At 36.5% G+C, this 17,980-nt stretch overlaps 1 protein-coding gene across 1 annotated transcript in view; it reads left to right on the top strand.

Moving 5' to 3' along the window:
* Ube2g1 (ubiquitin conjugating enzyme E2 G1) overlaps nucleotides 1–17,980 on the top strand; it is a 97,999-nt gene that overhangs the window by 55,012 nt on the left and 25,007 nt on the right. The window contains exon 2 of the mRNA XM_076870658.1: nucleotides 14,660–14,762. Coding sequence (XP_076726773.1) covers nucleotides 14,660–14,762 — 103 coding nt within the window. The remainder of the gene's footprint in view (nucleotides 1–14,659; nucleotides 14,763–17,980) is intronic.

Consider the following 17,980-nt stretch of genomic DNA (forward strand, 5'->3'; position numbering starts at 1 on the left):
AAAACAAACAAAAACCTAACTTAGAACCTATGGAAAGACTGAAACTGTTTTTTTTTTTAAATTTTTTTTAAAAAATATTTATTTTTTAGTTCTCGGCGGACACAACATCTTTGCTTGTATGTGGTGCTGAGGATGGAACCCGGGCCGCACCCATGCCAGGCGAACACGCTGCCACTTGAGCCACATCCCCAGCCCCCTGAAACTGTTTTAATAAGATAAATAATAATTATTGGAACCCAACAGTAATTACATGTGGATAAATAATTTTTAAATTTATATTTATTGTATAAGTTTACATATGGTTGGTAAGCAAGTTAGAGATATTCCTTTTAAAAGTCAGACATAATCAGACATAATAAAAGGATTTGTATCACCAGTGCTGTTTATATGTTTTGCGTAGCATTCTAGGCGTTTCAGGGAAATGAGACAAAAACAAGACACGCTGGGCGCCATGGGACATGCCTGTGATCCCAGTGGCTTGGGAGGCTGAGGCAGGAGGATCACGAATTCAAAGCCAGCTTTAGCAACTTGGTGAGACCCTGTCTCAAAATAAAAAAATAGAAAGGGCTGGGAATGTGGTTCAGTGGTTAAGTACCCCTGGATTCAATACCTGCTAACCCCCACCCCCCAAAAAAAGAAAAGCCCACACAATCTATTTTTATAAATATTTTTAAAAAGACTCATCACCAGTAAATTCTTCTTTTTTTCTATTTACCTACTAATAAGCTTTCTTATCCACCAACTAGTATTATAGAAAAGTTGGAGAAATTTAGGGAGGTTACTTTTTTTTTTTTTAAAGAGAGAGAGAGGGAGAGAGAGAGAGAATTTTAATATTTATTTTTTAGTATTTGGCGGATTCAACATCTTTGTTTGTGTGTGGTGCTGAGGATCGAACCTGGGCCACACTCATGCCAGGCGAGGGCGCTACCGCTTGAGCCACATCCCCAGCCCTAGGGAGCTTACTTTAATGTGGTGCTGAGGATTGAACCCAGGTCCTCACACATGTGAAGCAAGTGCTCTACCACTAAGCCACAACCCCAGCGCTAGGGAGGTTAGTTTTAAAAGAATATTTATTTATTGTGCTGTGGATGCTAGTGAAGCCCTCTGTCACTGAGCTACACCCCAACCTGGGAGTTTTAATAGTTTTGTTTGGTATCCTTTCTAGGTGCTCTATATTCAGTGTATAACAAATGAAAAAAAATAGGACTAGCAATTTGGGTTATTTTAGTTTTTTGATAGATTTTAAGGTAATTTCTGTACTTTATAAAGAAATGTTATTATTGGTAAACAGGTCAGGTCTGAAAGCAAGCCAAAATTCATTGCTGTAGTGCAGACATGCAGTGAGTTTAGTTAAATGATCTAAGATTTAGCAAAGGCTAATGCCCTAGCACAACTGGTTAATCATATTTGGGATAGGTGGAAAGGAGCTACATTTAGATCTTTATGTTTAAATAAATTATAAAAGGATTTTGGTATTTATTGAATGTTTACCGTGTGTCAGGTACTGGGTGAGCACTGTCTCTATGAATGTGTTACTCAAACAAACCTTAGTAGGTAGGCCTGGCTCTGGTCAAACAACTAGCCAGTTATTGAATTAAAAGAGGAGATCACTACAAGAATGCATTCAAGAATATTTTAGTCTGGAGTTGAGGGAGGAGTGGGGCTTTTTTATCTACTCATAACAAACCAAAATGCCATGAAGATAGGCTTTTTAAAAAAAATTAAATGGCTTGAACTTTGTTTAACAAAAATTGAGAAGTATAAAAGATAAAACAAGTCAGGGATGTTTTAAAGCAGAAATGGCACTGTATAAATAGTCAAAATGCTTGAGAAGCTCATTCAAGAAGGAAAAACTATCAATGTAAAAATGGGCAAAAATATAAATAAGTATAAAAAAGTAAAGTGCATGAAAGGAATATAAATTGGCAATGGGAAAAGAGCATTGATAAGGTTGTAGGGAAGTAGGTATCTACATTGTTTCTGGGAATATAAATTAAACTTGAGTTTAAATGAGTTGATAGGTGTGCTCTTTTGACTCAATTCAATTATAAATTAAGTTTATATGCTAGGTATGTTTGAACAGATGTTCAAGGAATAGAGACATTCTATGGAAATATTACATATAGTTGAGAAAAAGGTCAAATGTTCAAACCACTATGAGTGGCCGTAAGATATAAAATAGCATGAGTCCATTTGAAAAATATGATATGGTAGTATAACCATAGAAGACATAGCAAATAGTTAGTAGTGGCTATCTTGGAGGGGGCAATAAAATTGTGTTAACTCCTTACATTTTTGTTTTCATATATTATTTTAGGATAAATAGTTTTTTATATAATTAAAAAAATCAAACAGGAAGCTGAAAAAATATCCTACCACATAGTAATAAATAACCATCACCTACATTTGGCCAACATCTTTGCAGGTATCTTTTTAATGCATATGTATTTGCAGGTAAAAACATGAGGTTATGGGCTGGGGCTGGGGCTCAGTGGTAGAGCACTTGCCTAGCATGCGAGAGGCACTGGGTTCAATCCTCAGCACCACATAAAAATAAACAAATAAAATAAAGGCATTCTGTCCATCTACTACTACTACTACTAATAATAATGAAAAAGAAAGAAAAAAACAAAAAACGGGGGCTAAGATTAAGTGTAGAAATGTGGGATTATAATATGCATGCCATTTAAAATTTTAAAAACTAATTTGGCTGCATTGAACTGAAAAAACTAAGGCAATATAAAAAAATTGAACTTTAGATAGACATTTGCCTTCTTGAGATTATTCCTTACAAGAATCCTAAACACCACCTGCCTGTAATCCCAGTGATTTGGGAGTCTGAGGCAGGAGGATCACAAGTTTGAGGCCAGCTAGAACTTCAGAATTAAAAACAACAACAACAACAATGACAAACAAATAAAACCTGGGGGCGGGTGCTCCTGGTGATGCAGCTTTGTGGTAGAGCACCTCTGAATTTAATCCCCAGTACTGGGGGAAAAGTTAAGAGGAGAAAAAACGTAAAATACAAAACCTTTAAATAGTTTTGAGTCTATATGGATAAAATGCACTGATACATTGAGGTCTATGATGAGGGAATAAATATATACAGTTTTGTCTTTAGGGTTTCCTGTTGTAGGTCTTCTTTAAAAAAGACATTATATTTCTGTATTGTTTTTAAATGTAAGCATATATTTATTTTACTTTGTGTGTTTGTCATATTGTGGGTTGAACCTAGTGCCTAAGGCATACTAGGCAGGTGCTCTACCACTGAGCTACATTCCCCATATTTTAGAAAATATGAAGTAGAGTGATCAACAGTTCTTGCCCCCATTCCCCCACCCTGAGGCTGGTCATATCCCTGCATCCTTGGCTGAGAATCCCTGGGTGATATGGTTGAGAGAGGAAAGTTGAAAACTGCTGTTCAAGAGCATTGGAGGGGAAACTGGCTAGAGACCAGCTAGGATGTAAACTTGAAAATATGACTCTGAAGGATCCGAAGGGAATTGAACTAAAGCTTAGCAAAAAAGAAAATTTTGACTGTAAACCAAGTTTATGGGAGGGCAGAAGTGGTACCAGGTGTGGAAAAACACCAGAATCCTGTTCCAGCCTCCCTTCCTTGTTGTTTCCTTTTGCTTATTTCGCATTTTGGCTTCATTTTCTCAAATCACCTTTCTCTCCCTGAGATTTCAGCTGTGGCTCATGGAAGTTCCCAGGCTTTAATAGTACTGTTCCCCAAGGGCAGTACTCTCCTTCTTTAATTCCAGTTTGGAAAGTCCTCTAGAAGAACTCATTCCCTCATTGCTATGGTTCAGAGATGTGGGGGCCTTGTAGCAATTCCCACTAAAAACAGAGTAGTTGGAGTTAATGTTTGAAGGTGGGTAGTATTATTCAAAGAGGTTTACTAAGCCATGAACTTGTTCTCATTGGTACCTGGGATTTAATTCAGGGGTACTCCACCACTGAGCCACATTCCCTAGCCCTATTTTGTATTTTATTAGAGACAGGGTCTCACTGAGTTGCTGAGGGCCTCGATAAACAACTGAGGCTAGTTTTGAACTCATGATTCTCCTACTTCAGCCTTCCAAGCCTCTGGGATTCTGCGCCTGGCTTACAGAGCAGTTTTGAAAGCAGAAAATGGACAACTAACATTCAGTATACCCTAAGATGGCCCTATTTTGCACATACAGTATCCCATCTGTTTTGCAACATTGCTATGGGTGAGGAAAATGAGGCTTAAAAAAAGAAAAAGAAAGAACTTGTTTAAGTTGACGAGGCTAGTGGGAAAATTGGAATTCAAACCCAGGTTCGTCTGACACAATACCATGTGTGGTGCCTCATATCTTGGTCCACATTTTCTATTGTGAAGTGAAATTCAGAGGTCCCCAAACATTTAATCTGTTTAATTCTATAACATAGGTGGGATCAAGGTTGATGTTTATATAAAACTATAGAATACATTGTTAGGTTATAATTTCTTTTGTTTGTTTTTTCCTGGTGCTGGGGATTGAACCCAGAGCCTTGTGCATGTAAAGCAAGTACTATACCAACTGAGTTATTTCCCCAGTTCATACGTTATAATTTCTGCCCTGAGGAATTCCTGCTGCAGCAGATGTTGACAGCAATGTGTTAATTATGCTACTGTATATAAACACAAATAGTAATATACTTAGGACTTAATATTAATGAACCCTTAATATATATGTATATCTATATTTTAATTATTTTAGATGTCAGTGGACCTTTATTTTATTTATTTATATCCAGTGCTGAGAATCAAACCCAGTGCCTCACACATGCTAGACAAGTACTTTACATATAACTGAACCACAACCCCAGCCCCTAACCCTTAATATTAAGGTGTTTGAGGTAAGGTGTTTGCAGGAGGATATAAGCAGGGTGAAATATGGCAGGTAGCGGAATGTCTAAGTGTTATTCTAGGAATGTGATTCTGCATTTTGCTTAGCAAATCCTTTTGAAAGCATATTGACAAAAATCTTTACAAGATAAAGATCTCTGATCTGTATATTTGTTTTTGAAATGCAGTAAAAGAAATTCATGTGGGTTGAAAGTGTTTTTGATTAGGAAATTAGCTAACTCTAGCCCATCACTTGGTGTAGAGAAATAAAAATTCTAATTTATGTAGACTTTTAAAATTGACTAGAAATCTGTAAAGATTAGATTGATGGACATTTGGCGGGGTGGCGGGGTTGTGGTGGGGTGGAGTGTTGGTGCCGGGGAGCGAATCCTGGGCCTTGTGCATATAAGGCAAGCATACTACCAACTGAACTATTTCCCCAGCCCCAGATTGATGAATCTTAAAACCTGTATTGGAAATAATATAAACCTTTATAATTGTTTGCTGACGCATTACATTTTTCCAATATTGGAGGAAGTTTTCTCAGTTAATTTTGGTGACTAGGTATGTGGCAATTTTTGTAGTTTAAGGTTATATGGCAGTTTATTAGGTATGTGGCAGTTTTTGTAGTTTAAGGTTATATGGCAGTTTATTCCTGTGCCAACAAGGTCAAGAGTATTTTGACAAACCATCTCAATATGTAGAAGTAATTAGGTGGTGTTGAGTAAAAGGTTCTGCCTTCTCAAAAGTTGATAGAGAATGCAGGAGTCCTTGGATTCTATTTCGAGCACTGAAATGAAAAATAAAAGAGAAGCTACTATAAAGTCAGGCACTCTACAGAAATGGACTATGCAGCCAGCTGTGTGGTACATAAATAAACTTGATGGGAACACATTCCCCTGAGCAGTATACCACAACTACACAGACACAAAGGGAAATCAGAGCTAAGCTAAAATCTGTTTGTAGTTGGCTTTGTAGTAGTTAGACTTAATGAGCGCTTGGTGTTGGCAGAGTAATTTATTTCAGTTAGTGAAATACAGTATAAAGTGGCATAGTTGGATCTTTATGTGTTATTCTGAGACTTCGTTTTCCTGAAGCTCCAGGGAGGTTTATTTTTATTTATTTTTATTTTTATTTTTTTTTAAAGAGAGAGGTGAGAGAGAGAGAGAGAGACAGAGAGAATTTTTAATATTTATTTTTTATTTTTTGGCGGACACAACATCTTTGTTTGTATGTGGTGCTGAGGATCGAACCCGGGCCGCACGCATGCCAGGCAAGCGCGCTACCACTTGAGCCACATCCCCAGCCCCAGGGAGGTTTATTTTGACATTATTATTATTATTTAAATTTTTTAAATTGTCAATGGACTTTAGTTTATTTATATGCAGTTCTGAGAATTGAACCCAGTGTCTCACTCATGCTAGGCAAGCACTCTACCACTGAGCCACGATCCCGGCCCTTGACATAATTATTGATACAATACTTAAACAATATTGTATACTATATTAAGGTATGAAAAAAATCTTAAATGTGTCACAATTCTGAAGTAGACAGATTGATATAATGAGCCTTCATGTACTCACTTAGCCTCAACAGGTATTAGTTGCCATCGGTCTTGTTTCATGTATCTCTGCCTCTCTCGCTAATGATTGTAAAACATATCCCAAGCATGTTCATAAATATTTCTCAAGAAATAGGAGGAAAAAAAATACAATATTGTATGTTTTGAAAAATAAGTATGTTTTTCATACTTCAAGTTAACCATAATTTCTTAATATTATTATACAGTCTTCATTTATGTCATGTATGTTACATTTTAAAAAATATATGGGCTGGACACGTTGGCCCATGCATGTAATCCCAACAGCTCAGGAAGCTGAGACAGAAGGATCACTAGTTCAAAGCCAGCCTCAGCAACCCAGAGGTGCTAAGCAACTCAGCAAGACCCTGTCTTTAAATAAATACAAAATAGGGCTGTGAATGTGGCTCAGTGGTTGAGGGCCCTGAGTTCAATCCCTGATTACCCACCACCCACAATTGGACTTAGTCTACCCCCGCCCCCAGCAGTATATTTGCTAAAGATTCCTTGTCCTTTAGAATTTCCCATAGGTTAGAGTTTACTAAATGTGTTCCAAGGATATCCTTTAACTGTTTATGTGTTTTTTTCTTTTTTGTAAATTGGCAGTTTTATCTATGTTGCTTAAACAAGTTTAGGTTTATGAGGTGGAATTATTTCCTAAGTGATGACTTGTTGGTTTATCAAGAGACCCCCTACCCTGTCTTTTTAAAATGTCCAGATTGAAGTGACAAAATGGCAATGTATCATTGGTTTTCATTTTTTAACTGGAGTATTTCTAATAGAGAGAAACCTTATTTAATGAAATAATAGTTACTAGGCAATATAATTTATATAGAAAAGAAATACTTTTTTTTTGCTTCCTTTTTATTGCTTTTCAAAATAATAAAATGATTAGATTGGGGATGTAGTTTAGTGGTATAAGAGTATTTGCCTAGTATGTGAGAGGCCTTGGGTTTGGTCCTCAAGAATGCCAGACAAACACAACAAATGAACAAAAAGAAAACAAAACAACAAAATAGCTTACTGGAATAATGTAATGGTGATAAGTTAGTTTTTTGTTTTTTGATAGCACAGGTATGAACACCTGGATTTAAACATATTTATGTTTTAGTTCTTTGTGATTATTAAGTTGATTGATATTCAAATTGTCATATTTGACCAGTGGGAGCCTTTGAAGAGGCTTGAAGTTTAGCTCCTGAGTCCTTTTAACAAAACCATTTATTATTATTTAATAGCTTACCTTTTGTCAGGTGTGTATGAGATGAGCCTGACACATTTCTTACCCTAGACTTGAAATCAGTCACTTCTCTATAAAGAGCTCATGTCCCTGTTAGTAGTAAATTCATGTTTGGAGACCATCTTCTGAGTAGTAGGGATACTCAGTAGTAGGCAAGCCATTTTTCTAAACCTTTTCAAGAGCAGAAATAAAGTTTTAAAGCTATGGTATGAATTCATATTGGTTCTTAAAATTCAGATTTAGTATTATAGGGTTTCACTTTTCATAAGCCCCTCCCATTCTTTTTTTCTTTATTAGAAAAAGGTAAAAGAAGGTTTATTGCTTTGCTAGCAAAGGAAAAACATGGGGACTCCAGTCCCAAAGGCTGCAATTCTCTTTTTAGTCTTATTCTGGATAATGACTGTATTTTAGCAATTGTTGTTATGCATTATTTCCTATTACATACACTTATTCAGATATTCTCTCTAAAGGACATTTATTTGTCCTTAGTTTTCTCTTTACTCATGGGTTGTAAAACAGTCTGACCAACAGTGATTTCCAGATTCATAGCATGCACATATAGCTTCCATTTAACAATCATGTGACACACTAGGATTTACTGAGTTTCAAAAATTGTAGTATAACACACAGAAAACTACATAAATATCTTGTATAGCATGTCGTTACCAGCACCCCAGAATTCTACTCACATTTCCTGCCAGATACTATTCTTATTTCTTCCAAAACAGAAAAAAGAACTATGTCCTAGTTTCTAATACTAGTGATTAGTTTTGCCTCCTTTAGAACTTTATTTTTATTTTTTTAATATTTATTTTTAGTTGTAGTTGGACACAATACCTTTATTTTTTATTTATTTTTAACTGGTGCTGAGGATCGAACCCTGGGACTCACACGTGCTAGGTAAGTGCTCTGCCACTGAGCCACAACCCCAGCCCCTCCTTTGGAACTTAAAAAAAAAAAAAATTCTTTACTGTGGAAAATGAGATCTTTCAGGTCCTTTGCAACTCTCTCTCTCTCTTTTTAATATTTATTTTTTAGTTGTAGTTGGACACAATACCTTTGTTTTATTTATTTATTTTTATGTGGTGCTGAGGATGGAACCAAGGGCCTTGAATGTGCTAGGCGAGTGCTCTACCGCTGAGCCACAACCCCAGTCCCCTTTCCAACTCTTAATTGTGTCTCCACAATTTGTATTAGGCATGTTAGACATTTATCTGTTTTGTTGCATATATTCTCTAGTACAGTCATTTGTATTTAGACTTTCTTGCTGTACTGCACTTGCATCCTTGACTTTCTTTTTGCTGAATCCAGTAGACTGGATTTAGACCTCTTGTTCCTTTTTCATTCTTGGCTATTGTACCTTGCCATTCATCTTCTTTAGCTTCTTTGATACAAATTCTTTGGTTTTTTACTTCTCTTTTTATCTTCAGAATATGGTGTTTTCTAGAGGTCATTCCATTCCATCCTTCCTGGGGTAATGTCATCATTAATCTAATGATTTAAGTTATCAGAATATTTTGATAACATTTCTTTCCCTCCCTCTCTTCTTCCCTCCAAACATTAATTTTTTTTTTTTTTTTTAGTAGTATTGGGGTTTGAACCCAGGGCCTCATGCATGCCAGGCAAGAGCTCTACTCCTGAACTACATCCCCAAGCTCCACATTTCTTTTTAAAAGCAGTGTATTTATGTTCCTTAAGTATTTAAAACTAGACCCATCATCTGTTCTTCCCCTTACCCCTCAAACTAGTACCTCCTCCTGTATTTCTCATTTTAGTGAATCTGTGTGTCATTTTAAGAGTGAGGCGAAACTGACATACATTTAAGTGTTCAAGCACATCACTCAGTGGTGTTGAGTGTAACCACTAGCACCTTTTCATCAACCCATAAGCCACTCCTACAAGCTCAATAAGTAATACTCTCTCCATTTCTCCCACTTCCTATCCATTGGTAACCTCTATTCTGCTCTTTGTGTCTTTTGAATTTGCCTGTCCTGGATTTATCATATAAAAGAGGTCATATAATATGTGACTTGATGTAACTGGTTTCTTTCCCTTAGTCTGATGTTTTGTTTTTTTTTCCGGTGCTGAGGATTAAACCCAGGATCTTCTATAGAGTAGGCAGTCACTTTGCCTCAGTTTATATCCACAGCTGTAGCCTGAGGTTTTTTTTCCCCTCTTCACTCCCAAGGTTTGAACCCAGGTCTCTGTCACTGAACTACCCCACCCCAGGCCCTCTGTATTTTATTTAGTGTGGGATAGGTCTCACTAAATTGCCTAGGTTGGCTCAAACTTGTGATTCTCCTGTCTCAGACTCCTGGATAGCTGGGATTACAGGCGTGGCACTTTGGTTTAGCCTCATGTTTTTAAGGTTCATCTAAATCGTAACATGTGTTAGTACTGCATTTCTTTTTTTTAAAAAAAATGTTGTTTAGTTGTAGTTGGACACAATACCTTTATTTTATTTATTTTTATGTAGTGCTGAGGATTGAACCCAGGGCCTTGCATGTGCTAGGTGAACGCTTTACCACTGAGCCACAACCCCAGCTCCAGGACTGTATTTCTTTTTATGGCTGAATAATATCCCATTATATGTTTATTCCACAATTTGTCTGTTCATTCATTGAAGAAGCTATTTGAGTTGTTTCTTCTGCCTTCGGGCTACAGTGAATAATGCTGCTATAAACATGTATGTATGACATGTATGTATAACTGAGGACAGATGCTTTCATTTCCCTTGGGAATATACCTAAGAGTGGAATTGCTGGGTCATAATAGCAACTCTGTTTAACTTTTTGAGAGCTTGTATGTCTGTTTTTGGTTTGTATGGGGGAACTCAGGGGCGCTCAACTTCCAATTCACATCCCAGCCCAATTTTGTATTTTATTTAGAGACAGTGTCTCATTGAGTTGCTTATTGCCTCACTGAGGCTGAGGCTTGCTTTGAACTGCGATCCTCCTGTCTCAGCCTCCTAAGCCGCTGGGATTACAGGTGTGTGCCAGTACGCCTGGTACTATTGGTGCTTTTATTATCATGCCTCACCTTATGGAGCAGAGGGGATCATGGAGAAGAAAACTCAATGTGAAATCTAAACAACTGGGTTCAGATCCTGTCTTTGCCAATCACTTCGTCATTCCATGCCCATTACCTGAGAAGAAAATTGAGTACACCTCTGTTCTCCCTTCCACAGGGTTTGTGAAGAGACTGTTTCCACACTATGTCCCTATGCACCTTGAACCCCAAAGAGCCCAGCCAGAGGGAAGACCCCAGTGAGCAAACCAGGGCTCCTCAGCCTCCTGTGCTGCTGGGATTACAGGCATGCACCACCACACCCGCAATTGTATGTCATTTTGACATTTAACACTTTATCCCCCACATCACCAAGTTTGGTTAATTAATCTTATTTTCTAAATATTCCTGTTTTCATTCATTTTTTTCTCCTGCCCTATACTTAAGATACACTTTCCAGGATTAATGGGTTTTTTTTGTGTTTTTTTTTTGAATTTTTTAATATTTATTTTTCAGTTTTCGGCGGACACAACATCTTTGTTTGTATGTGGTGCTGAGGATCAAACCCAGGCCGCACGCGTGCCAGGCGAGCGCGCTACCGCTTGAGCCACATCCCCAGCCCCCAGGATTAATGTTAATAGCTACCTTTTAATTTTCTTAGTCTTCCTCATGACACTATTTCTGTAATTTCTACACACACAAGATTGGTTTTTGAAATGTAAATCTCATGAGGTCACCCCATTGTTGAGAAAAACAAAACAGTGGAGTGTGGGGCATGTTTGAAGTGTGGTCATGAATGCAGTCTTAGTGCCAAGGAGGCTGAGATAGGAGACTCACTTGAGCCCAGGAGAGTTCAAGACTATAATCAGGCCAACATAGTGAGACCCCTGTCTCTTAAACAAATGAACAAACAAAACCACCCCCCCCCAAAAAAAATAAAGGGGGGGCGAGAATAGGAGGAAGGGAAAAAAGACAAAATAACTTCATTACCCTCTGGATAAAGTCCACATTTACATATCATTGAGGGCCCTTTGCTATCCAGTTCCTGCCATTCTGTCTAGTTCCATTTGTGTGCCCTATTTCAGTAGTAGATTCAGCTCCATATTTCAAATTTTGCATATGCTTCTCTACCTATATCTTGCACCCAATCCTTTGTCTCCTTTTTCTTTTGAGAAGCTTTTGGTGACTCTCATTGATTATGTTATATGCCTTTCTTTGTTGGACTGCCCCCTACTTCTGTACTGTTGTTAGAGCATTTACGACATATTGCCATTGTCTACTTACTTCTCCGGGAATCAGAAGCTAATAATAGTCTAGTGCCAGGTAATAAAGTATAATGAATAGGAATTTAGCAAAATGTTGAAAGATTATTTGTAAGTTATTTAGGAAAGGCCTTCTTGAACTAGACCTTGAAGGAATCATTCATGAAAATATGATAATGGCCCACCATTATGGGTGCATTTAAACCTGTTAAATAATTTGTCATGGAACCAGGCCTAGGAGGATCCATGTTGGGGGCAAAAGCCATGATAAAAGTTGGGACATTTTTGAGCCTTACTTCACCACTTAATTGAAATGTGCAGGGACACAATCATACCTGTAGACATCATGTCATATGAGTTTCAAAAATTAGGGTGTATTGACAAAAGTAATATAAACAATGATATGCTTTATGGAAAGTGTAAGGACATTTTCAACGGTAATTTTGACCTCATGTGTTAATTTCAGAGCTTGCTACCTACCTACTTTTATAAAACTTCACTGGACTTCTGTTGGAAACTGCAACAAACTAGGTGATTTCTGGATAAGTTATAAAATCATGATTGGAGAAGAAGATCTGAGTAATACAATTGTCCCTCAGTATCTATGGAGGATTGATTCTAGGACATCATTCCCTCAGATACCAAAATCGAAATATTCAAATCCCTTGTGTAAAATAGCATACCATTTGCCGATAACCTCACATGTACTTTTAAACATCTCTAGATTACTTATAAGACCTAATATGATATAAATGCTATGTAAATTGTTGTTATACTATATTGTTTAGGGAATAATAACAAGAAAAAAGTTTATGTTCAGCACAGATTCGATTCTTTTGTGGGGATCCAACCCAGGGTCTGATGCATAGGAGGCAAATGCTCTACCACCCAGAAATGTTCCCAATATCATTCCCCGTCCTTTAAAAATTTGTTTTAAATCTGTGATTGGTTGAATATGTGGATATGAAGCCTGCAAATATAGAGGGCTGATTATATAATAATGTTTGTCTGTAAAGTGGTTAGAAATGAGAGAACTCATGTAGAAAGTGACTGCCCATATTACATTTGTCTGAGCATTTTACTGTATCCTTCAGTCGACAGTAAAAATGGGACTTTCTTTTCTTTTCTCCTATGTCTGCAATATAGTTGGCACTCAGTAAAGGTATGCTTGCATAAACAGCCACAAATCCTATCTTAATTTCTTTGCATTTTCAGTATCTTTTAATAAAAACTTAGAATATCTATTTAAAAGTAAAAATGCATTTCTTGTAGTTTTAGCTGTTAAAAGTCCACTTTGCCTACCAGGCAAAAATAATAGACTTATAAAAATTTGAGAAAAGAAGCTCTTCATGTTTAAATATAAACTTTTACTTTTTATTCTCTCCATGTTTCATTGACCTGTTGGGTGTTAAGTCCTAGTTGTTGAAATAACACTATCCCTGAATCCTCAAAGAATTAATACCTCCTTCTCAGTTACCAGCACACTTTGTTCAGTCTTTTATAGCACTGCGGATTGTGTTACACTTGCTTCCATGATTAGATGGAATGTCTTGAGGATGATGGCAGGTGTTACACGAGAATCACACTCTTACTTAGATTTCCAGAAAGTCCTTTCTGAACTACTTTCCTTGTCCTCAGTTCCCCCCCGTTTTTGTTTTTTTTTTTTTTTTTTTTTTTGCAGTTCATAGTGTTGTTTGTAATTGATGTTTACTATCATGATTGGGCAGTGACTTCAAAAGTGTATACAAACATCAATACTTAACCAAATTGGGTATGTGTGCAGTTCACAAAATGTCATTTATACCTCATTAAAGCTTTTAAGAAGCATGCTGATTGTGACTTGTCCACTCTCAGTAGGTTACTATATTATTAAGCCCTTTGTCTCCCAAAATTGTTTAGACTGTGTATCCCTTCCTGCTAAGGTTTTTCTCTTGGCCTGTGTTCCCCTACCCCTTGAATTCTTTGTCTCTGTTCTTGTCCCCCACCCTTATTATTCTTTCTCTGTGCTAGGGTACTCTCCTTATAAGAGTAAAAACTTCGCCATGACACAGCCATTCTTGTAGAAAACAGCTGTTATTCTGAAGCTATTCCTGTATGCTAGAAGCTGTGGCTAGCAGAGCATTCAGCACACACAAGCAGGAAAGATGGAGCCTCTGCTCTCTTGGTGCTAGTTATGGTGGGCCACTTGGGAGAACACCATTTAAGAGATGTGTGTCCCTAGACTACAGGGGACATGTCAAATAGATACACACATATTAATAGAAATAAGAGTTGGTTAAACTCTGAAAATTCCAATGAAAAAAGTATTATTTGGTACTCTGTCAATGTTTCTGAAAATGTGCCCTAAAGACCTCACCATTAGAATTACCATTTCTGATTTAATGGCTAGTTCTCTCTGAGCTGAAAATGGGTCTAGACATCTTTTTTGTACCAGTCTCTCTTAAAGATGGCTATAGGAATACCTAGAATGGTAAGAGTTTGGCTGGACAGAAGTAAGAAGGGGAGAAGTAAGAAGGCAATAGAAGTTGATCTGCTGAATAGTTGCTATTATCTTGTAGTATGGAAATGGAACATTTGTTTGTCAGGTACCATTTTGCCTGGCGAGGTGTATCCATTTGAGGGTTTAGAACTTAAGGCATGCATTCTCAAGTCCTACAGTTTATAAATTGGATGAAAATTATGTGCTTGAAAGTTTTGATCAAAATTTTCTTTTTCCACAGAACTCAACAAAAATCCAGTGGAAGGCTTTTCAGCAGGTTTAATAGATGACAATGATCTCTATCGATGGGAAGTCCTTATTATTGGTCCTCCAGACACACTTTAGTAAGTATAATGGAACTGACATTTTCAAAATTGTTCTTTTAATTAAATGAAATTAAAAGTTATTTTAGCAGGCCAAAGTGAAATTGCTTTCTAGGGAGCAGGTTTATACTGAATTTGATTACGTCTCAGGTTTTTGTGTTCTTTTTTTTTTTTTTTAAATAAAGGATAAAGGTCTATTTATTTATTTATATTTGGGTTTTGTGTTCTTTTTGAAATTCCAAGGTCTACAACCTTTGCTCATAAAAATAGATAATGTTTTCAGAAATTCAGATACTCTTGATACCTGGAACAAATAAATTACAAAATAGCTATCTTACTGTGAGGTTATACAAAAAAGTTTTTTTTAAAAAAATATTTATTCTTAAGCTTTAGGTAGACACAATATTTTACATTTATGTGGTACTGAGGATTGAACCCAGTGCCTCATGCATGCTAGGTGAGCACTCTACCACTGAGCCACAACTCCAGCCCCATACAAAAAAGTTTTTTAGTTAACATCTTAGAAATTGAGAGTTTTAATTTTAAAAGGAGCAGGAAGGAAGAAAAATTTCTATTAAAACATGTCTTCTTCTTCCTTTTCTTGTACTTATTGTGCCTTGATCTCAAAATGGAAAATAATAATTTTAATAAACATGAGTTCAAAGCCAGTCTCAGCAAAAAGTGAGGTGTTAAGGAACTCAGTGAGACCCTGTCTCTAAATAAAATACAAAATAGAGTTGGGGATGTGGCTCAGTGGTCAAGTGCCCCTGAGTTCAATCCCTGGTACCAAAAAAGAAGAAGCAGCTCCAAGGTCTCACCATTCTTAACAGTATAATATCAAGTCATAGGATTATATTTTTGTGAAAAATTTTAGTATATTGTGAACATATCAGCATCTTATGAAGGCTGGAGTAAACTTTCAAGATCATTTATATTCTAGTGGTCCTCTAATTGGGTTCCCACAGAATACTGATCATAGAAAAGGTTTTCTGACCCTAAAGTGAAATAATGTCCATTTCTCTTTTGTTTATAAAAGTTATTATTAGGGTATAAAAATATTAATTGATTGCCAGTTGTTGAACCATTGATTTAAAGGTAGATAGTGGAATGTAGTGGTATCAAGGAATAATAGAAAAAAAGAATTTCTCAAGTATTTCATGTAATACCTTTCTACTACAGTCTTATATTCTGCTCTGGGTATTTGTAGACTAACTTTACTAGCATTTTTTTTTATTCTATAAGACATCATTACTTCTTGTTGTTGGTGACTTATACTTTCATGTTTTTTATAGAAGTTGAGGTATTGGGTGGAAAAATCAGATGATTTTCCTCAAATCATATAGCTGAGTAACAGGGACAGCTCTAGATCTGAATTTTGAGGACCACACTTTCTCACTCAATATTGGTCCTCAATGGTACTAAGTAGGCAAGGATTTGGACTCATTGATTTTTTTTTTTTTTTTGGGGGGGGGTGGTCAAATCATCATTTTTAGGTTTTCTTTTTTTTTTTAAAAAAAATATATAATATATATATATATATATATATATATATACACACACACACACACACACATAATGTATATATGTATTAATTGTAGATAAACACAGTACTTTTATATGTATTAGTTGTAGATAAACACAATACTTTTATTTTTATTTATTTTCTTTTATTTGGTGCTGGGGATAGAACCCAGGGCCTCATACATGCTAGGCAAGTGCTCTGCCAGTGAGCTACAACTCCAGCCCCTATTTTAGGTTTTCTAAGATGGTAGCCCCCCACTCTCCCCTAACAGCTTGTAGGAAAGAACTTTCAGAGCTACTTCTATAGAAGAGCTGACTGAGACACAACAGAATTGAATCATAATGTGGATGTTCATCTTTTCTATAATCTGAAAAAAACAATTTGTTTTGTTATAACTGTTGCCAATCAGAATTTTTGCTGATATATTTCCTTGTGATATATTCTACATTCAGATAACTGAATGTGGCCAATCCACAGCATTGGAGTTTTGAGGTAGGAAAAAGTAGCCATTAAAAACCATCTTACAGGTATTGTCTCTCAATCTTGTAATTTGAGAGCAGATTCTCTCTCTCTCTCTCTCTCTCTCTCTCTCTCTCTCTCTCTCTTAATTTTTTAGTTATAGGTGGGCACAATATCTTTATTATTTTTATGTGGTGTTGAGGATCGAACCCAGTGCCTCACGTATGCTAGGCGAGTGTTCTACCACTGAGCCACAACCACAGCCCTGAGAGCAGATTCTTTTTTTTTTTTTTTTTTTAAGAGAGAGAGAGAATTTTAATATTTATTTTTTAGTTTTTTTGGCAGACACAACATCTTTGTTTGTATGTGGTGCTGAGGATCGAACCTGGGCTTCATGCATGCGAGGTGAGCGTGCTACCGCTTGAGCCACATCCCCAGCCCAAGAGAGCAGATTCTTAACAAATTCTGTGCACAAAACCATGTCTGTGAATTCAAGTACTTTCTGCTGTACTGTTTTTTTTTTTTTTTTTCCTTTAGGGAAGACATAGGAACATTATAGTGATGGAAATCGAGTTACCTTATAGTAGGTACAAGATAATGAGAGAAATTCTGTTAAACTGATATCTGTATAGAGTATTGGGTAGGAATCCTGGCTCAAGCCTTAACTCCATGAGCTCATTGCATTTATTTTTCATACACATGCGCACATGCACACATGCGCATCATGAACTTACTGCACATATTATTAGGTGGTCCATATATGCATTGTATACCTCCAGCTTAATCTAAGAGAACAACTTTTTAATAAGCATTCTACTTAATAGGCCATTTTTTTCACTAATAAAACCCATTTCTAGCCTTCACCGAACATTTATTAAAGTATTGGCTGTTGATTTGAGTTTAGAATGGCAGAAGCATTTGTGGTAGCTCCTCTGGAGTGTGTACTTAACAATGAGACACTGGTGGCTTCTTATAATCACACATTGTTTTTGTGAGATTCTTAGTCCTTTGTTCGGGGAAGAGAGAAATTGGCTTAGTTCCATTGAAAAGCCGTAGGAAAGTAGCCACGAAGATACAAGGAAAATGAGGAGAAGAAATAGGCATTTTAAAATTCTATCAAGAATTTAGTACTTCATAGAGTCCTTAAAAAGTGTTCGCTGAACTGTAAGGAAGTTAGTGTTGTTCTTACTGTTGTTTCAGTTGAATGAAGAGGTTAGAGGGGTTGAAAATAAGTTAGCATAGGCTTAGGTGTTATCCA

Source organism: Callospermophilus lateralis, chromosome 11, assembly GCF_048772815.1.
Source record: "Callospermophilus lateralis isolate mCalLat2 chromosome 11, mCalLat2.hap1, whole genome shotgun sequence".
In the NCBI taxonomy this organism is placed as follows: domain Eukaryota; kingdom Metazoa; phylum Chordata; class Mammalia; order Rodentia; family Sciuridae; genus Callospermophilus; species Callospermophilus lateralis.